This window comes from Schistosoma mansoni, chromosome 6 (assembly GCF_000237925.1).
Source record: "Schistosoma mansoni strain Puerto Rico chromosome 6, complete genome".
NCBI classification, from domain to species: Eukaryota; Metazoa; Platyhelminthes; class Trematoda; order Strigeidida; family Schistosomatidae; genus Schistosoma; species Schistosoma mansoni.
Window position 1 is genome coordinate 12339471 of NC_031500.1, and position 6499 is coordinate 12345969.

General features: G+C 35.3%; 1 protein-coding gene across 1 annotated transcript; it reads left to right on the forward strand.

The window, feature by feature from the left end:
* Positions 1-6241, forward strand: Smp_154280 (hypothetical protein; the record flags this gene model as incomplete). Its single annotated transcript, XM_018798289.1, has 5 exons — positions 1-353; positions 3889-4252; positions 4581-4791; positions 5670-5918; positions 6218-6241. Exons 1-5 carry the CDS (start codon positions 140-142, stop codon positions 6239-6241), a joined length of 1062 nt encoding a protein of 353 aa, XP_018653245.1. The 5' UTR covers positions 1-139.
* Positions 6242-6499: the final 258 nt, after the last annotated feature.

Here is a 6499-nt window from a genome sequence, read left to right on the forward strand (position 1 = left end):
GGGTTCTGGTGTTGATAGTCGAAATACAAATGGTGATAATTCATTGTTGAAACACAATACTATCAATAGGCAGTCAAAACTTCAATGGAGTTTACTATCCATTATTGTAGTTATTTTCTCAACATTACTATTGATTAGTATGTATTATTTCTTTTTCCGTTCATTTTCTTTTGGGAATATGAGTTTGAACATTGATATGTTAGAGGTGAAAAAATGTCCTGGATGTGCTGGACAGTCTATTTGTCCATATTTTTATCGTGGAGAAATTCGATTCACTAGTAGTCAAACTAATATTTTTCAATCTACCAAAGATGGATTATCTTTTCCTGTTGTTGGTTACAAAGCTACTATGGGTAAGTTTATTTTGTATTTAACTTGTGTTTGAATTATTCCATCATTGATCATCTTGTCTGAATTTTGATCAGTGTTATTTCGCATATATGGACATCTGGTTCGGATTGCTTTCATATAGAAGAGGTAGATTATGGCTACCTATGGAATCTAGGCTGCTCGTTTTGTTCTATTTAGGACTCATCAATTGGATGTTTCAAATTAGGCCAATATATATATATGAGAATACTATCGTTTTCAATCAGATCCTCATCAGGTTTTGTTCTAATATGCAATGATAATATTTATATGGAAGCACTGGACGGCCGTTTCGTCCTATTATGGGACTCCTCAGCAGTGCGCATCCACGATTCCGCCTCGCGAGATTCGAACCAAGGACCTACCAGTCTCGGGCCATAACACTTAACCGATAGACCACTGAGCCATGGTGGTCTAGCTTCAATTGACTCACGCTTTCAACTATGAAAATACTAAATCTCCACAAAATCCCTTCTGATAATATTTATATGCACATATGACAATATTAAACCATTCAATACAGTTTATGAGTCAGTGATAACAATGGAATAGATTATAAATAAACTTAATATGTAAAATGTACAAATTGGTAGTATGACGATTAGTGTACTAGTTGTGATAAGAATAAAAAAGGCTTGAATCAATGTTTCATAATAGAGAATAGGTCAACAACTTAGAAAAATAAACATTGAATTAACGTACATTAACAATAATTAGACAATGAAGCGTATATTTGAAGAAGGGGGGAGAGGGAAATTGTTGTATCCCGTAAGCAGCCGAGTACAAGCAATCAAATAAGGGAAAAAGTCAAGCGTATTTATGCAGCAACAAATTGTCCTTGAGCATCATTAATAAATAGCACACACAAAGAAACAATGGACCAATAGCGTTTAAGATAGTTTACAAGTGGGAAATATGACGTGAAGGTAAAAAGAGCGCGTTTGGCGCGAAAACAGCTAAATTTAAATTTCCAAAATAAAATTACAAAACTAAGCCACTTACCAAGTAAGTTCTGGGGATTTGACATCCCCAACACCTCCCCTCTTTAGTAACGGACATTCTTTGGGTCCACCTGCATTCTAACTGTCTGTCGCCGTTGGCGCAGTGACCATCTTCGGGACCGTAGATCGACCTTTTGTGTTTCTTCTTGTGTAGGAGCGACCGGCAGATTGAACGTATCCAACAATATGTCCAGCGGGATCTTTCCTTCGGTTGTTGGGCGCGCTGGGGCTGAACGCTTGCGTAGTTGGTTTCGATGCCTCGTCCACCTATCTGCTCCTACCTCGACTTCGTACGTGACTCTACCTACCCTTCTAACCACACGTGCTTCGATCCAAGGATCACGATTTGCTCTGTAGTCTCGAGCGAATACTGGGCATCCAACGTTGTATGTGGGTAGCTTCCGGGACGTGGTTTGCGCTAGTGGTGGTGTGGTTTTCGGTAGCATCAAGTTGTGGATAGTCCTCAACCTTCTCCCCATGAGGATTTGGGGATTTGACATCCCCAACAGAAATAAACAAGCAAAGGTTATCGAAAATAATAATTATCAGTAAAATTGTTTGTCACATTTAATTCAGCCGAGGAAAAGGCAAGAGTGTTTCAAATTTCCTATGAATTCAAAGACTTGTGTTGTTAGCTCAGATCCTTACAACTCCACGATTGAACCCTCTATATTCAGTATTCATGATATAAAATGTCAACTGTTTCACTACGCCACCTTTTATCAATATCAGTGAATTTTAAATTTAGTGGATATCGATTAGTATTCTATCTGATTTCCATAGTTTCAAGCTGCTGAAATAATCATCAGCATCAAACAGTTGCTGTAAACGTTACACTGTAGAAACAGTGTAGATTGTTTGATGACGGTTTCAGTAGGATTCACTTGGAATAAGTAATAAATACGCCGCATCCTATTTTTCCGATACATTTTTATTTGGAATGTACGTATGAACGTCTAGATAAACATGAACGTGTAAAATCCGTTTCCGTGTCAAACTGAGTGTAAACAAACTAGAAACATGTCCCGCTCTACCTACTTCGATCTAGTCACTATTTGTATTAAAACCAAGTACTTGAATATTTTTTCGGTGATGAATGGATTGCATCACCTATCATTAAGTTTAAAAGCTAACTTCTTTGGAAGTTTCCTCCAAGTTGTAATAGGTGTGAATGTTATATATTCACTTCCGTTAACTTCCTCTCTGTTCATCTTACTCAAATTAGGAAAAGCAAACATACAGGAGCTTTCCTGTTTGATACAACTATTACCTCCTGCTTCATTACAAACGTCTAATGTGATATTTGACAAATGAAAACTTAAGGATAATTTGCTTAGTTTATTTAGTATACTGCACAGTACAATGATAATATATATGAATACAAGATTAGAAGTGCTTTCCTGAAAAATGTTATTGTATCATAACCATTATCTCTCAAATTCTAATCTTCTGAATTCTTCATGTCCCTTTCTTTTTCCTCTTTCCAAATTTATTTCACTGGATTATACCCCTTGAATAACATCTTCAAACCCTTATCTTTCGGATCACTGCTTATACTTTTACTACTTCTACCACTGTGGGATTTGAATCGACAACTGTATCTCTGTGCTAATGTGGTTTGGCAACTCGAACTGATGTACGTTCGTACGAAGTTCTACGTTGTAACTGACTGACTGATTATCCCTACCATATATTTTCACAATTTAATTAAAATACTACTTATGATTATATTGAAAGTGAGTGTAAAGATGACAAATAATTTATGGTATAGTAAGACAATACCTAACGAGAACTTTCATATATCCATATGTTAACGTTTCTTGTAGGTGAAAATATTTATATGTTGCTTGTTTTTTAAATTGTATTTTACAATGATACAAACAGAACAAATGGCAGTGTGATGTATGCTGCTTATGTTGACAGATATAAGTAGTATGTAACACTATTCGAAAGTGCAATCCCTATGAGTAGAAGATTAAAATGAAGAGAAGAGTGAAGGAAACTGGAAGTAATCAAAATAAAAACAGGAATGAAGGAACGACGATGTTTGTAAGAGACGACTCAAAGATAATGTGCAAATGATGTATTTGATGTGTGATTTTCACATTTTATCAAGTTACTGTGTGATTTTGTATCAACAATAAATTGGTTTCCATCACCTGAGTTCTCGTTCTCTACGGTAGTCCAGTGTTTTGTATTTGGTATGCAGTACATGTTCGTATCTAACCTTGAAAAATCACTGCTGTCCAAAGTTTTACATGGATCAATCTAAATTTATGATTGGTTCCTGTAATTTGTTAAACGTGTTATTAAAAATTAGTGCTTTGATTTATTCAACCGCTTCAGTTATTATATCATGTCGATAATTCCCTCTATGGTCTGTTTTGTCGTTTCCTTATCCTAACTTTACTTCATTATATAATTCATTTTCGAGATAATCTACTATTTGTATTCATTTAATGTAATTGTTTACATAATTGAAGGATTTATATTGTTGTTAATATTCATCACGTTTTAGGTCTTTACGAAACTACTAGACATGTTCTTCTTCGCCGTCTTGGAAGTCCAGCCACACCATATGCCGTTGATGAAGCTGTTTGTCGACGAGGTTTGAGACAAGGTTCCCATCTGTTCTCACCGTCTCTTCTCGCTAATCTTTCTTGTATACCTCACCTTTCGATTTGGCGCTGGCTCCCAACGAATACTGATAATCATGATCCATTTAGTAACTCAGTAGAATCTCCGCTTGGCAGAGAAGTTCTGGCAGTTCCAATTCCTTCAGTAAATCAAAAAAGTGTGGAAAATAAAAGTGTTGTAAAATCAAGTTTTGCTCCAGCCACACGGTGTTCTAGCGATCGTTTGTTTGAACATCTTCAAAAGAGGTATTGAAAATATCTGTACTAAACTAATATTACTGATTTTATGCTAATGTCTTTGACTGAAGCAGAATATAATTTGTATAGTTGGTATCAGAAGGAGTAGCTATCGAATATCTTCAAGTGACAGACATATTTTGTGTTATCAGAGGGGCCTTAAAAAATATCTTACCAACCAATAAAACACATATTGAACGAATGATTAACATTCTAACTATAATAAAATTCACTATTGTGTCTCTTTTATGCAAACATAGTTTAAGTAAACGGCTACAACAATTAGCGAATGCATTCATAATTAATAAATAGGCGTATTTACATCATTATATTTTAGATTTTTAGAACGAACAAGCTTTGGAGCTGAAACTCGTTGGTTACGTTTTGATGAATTAATGTTCCTTTTCAATTTGGCAATCGATCCCCAAAGTGTAATCATACAATCGTTTCCACGCAAAGAAAATTGGCCTTTTCCAACTTACTTAGGCTCTTGTGGACGTTGGTCTGTTGAAGAGTATCATGGTGTACCATTGAGCTATTTCTGTCTGGTACTGTTTCTACTTTTTTCCCCAATTCTATATAGTTCCCTACTGGCTTTCAAAGTTTCCTAACTATGATTAAAATAAATTGGTATTAACAGACATTTATGTCGTTTTTTAAGTTAGAACCGTATATTGGTAATAATGTGAATCTAGTCGCCCAGACTTCATTAAAACAAATTTTCTTTATTACTCTTGTCAATTGACTTTCTGTTAACACTATTGCCACCTGGATTTCTCACTACAATTTAACAACCTTCCACGACTGAAGTCATATATATGTAGATCTAAACAGTTAGTTTGTATAAGAAAAAACTTCAGCATTACAGAGAAGACTTGAAGCAGTGATTACTATTCAATAAAGTTCTATACCCTACAATTGTCATTACCATTTAGAACTTCTTATGCATTTCAAATCAGAGTTCTAGGTGTACCTGCACGTTTTTATACCATTCTGACAACCAAAGGATGAGCGTACTGCTCACTGGTGTACTGTGTTTTACTCTATGGTTGTGAGTATCTATTCATAAGTGTCTTCGAAGCAATGCTCACATAGCGTTTAGTATTATTGTAAGTCTACATGATTTTTTCTAACATTTGGTCGTATGAATTGTACTTTAATCTATCCAGTCATTGTCATTTCTATATGTAAACTTGACATGTGTGTACAAATAGGTATGTATGTCTACATACGCGCATCCACGATCTTGCACGCGGTACCTTCGGTCTTGCCCGAACGCTGCTGAAGAGTCCCACACTAGGATGAAAGGGGGATCTAGCGCTTCCAGGTTTGCAATGGTGGTCGAACATTGATCAGTTCATGATCTTAATTAAAAATTAACAATCTCCATAACTCTATACTGACAATTCCTTTTTCTTTTATTTAGGCTCCTTTATGGATACGATTACAGATTTTGTTAAATATTCTCAGTCTACCAGAAAAATTAGAGCATCAATCTTCTGATGAACTGAATCATGATAGTTTTATTCATGATATGCATAAACATAATTCACCTCATGGTTATACAATATATCTTGGAGATTTTGATTTAAACTCACTATTTCTAGTAGATCCTATAACATATGATGTAACTATTTCAAATTTAAGGCATGCAATTATTGTTGATACACAAACAGTAAGTATCCAATGGTTTGTTATTATATTACCAATGTTAAGTGGTTTTATATGGTTATTCATATTGAATTTATGATTGAAATGTTGATTTAGTCATCATTTTCTCGAAGCTATCTTGTGTGTATATGTATACGAATTCAAATGGGATCACTATTTGAATTATCTATCCTAGTTACAATCACTTTTAACTTGTTTTTTTTTTCAATTCTGTCCCGTTCACATCCAGAAAAAGATAGCAGTGTTTGTAAAGTTATTCCCTCGACCAATTTACTGCATTTGGTTTAATTTCTTGATTTCAAGTATCAGGAGAGCAAGAAAAACTGATCATTCTAGATATTACTTACTTACGCCTGTTACTCCCAATGGAGCATAGGCCGCCGACCAGCATTCTCCAACCCACTCTGTCCTGGGCATTCCTTTCTAGTTCTATCCAGTTTTGTTCATTCTTCTCATGCCTGTATCTATTTCTCAGCGTAATGTGTTCTTTGGTCTTCCTTTTCTCCTTTGGCCTTCAGGATTCCATGTGAGGGCTTGTCTTGTGACGCGATTGGGTGATTTCCTCAAAATATGCCCTATTCACTT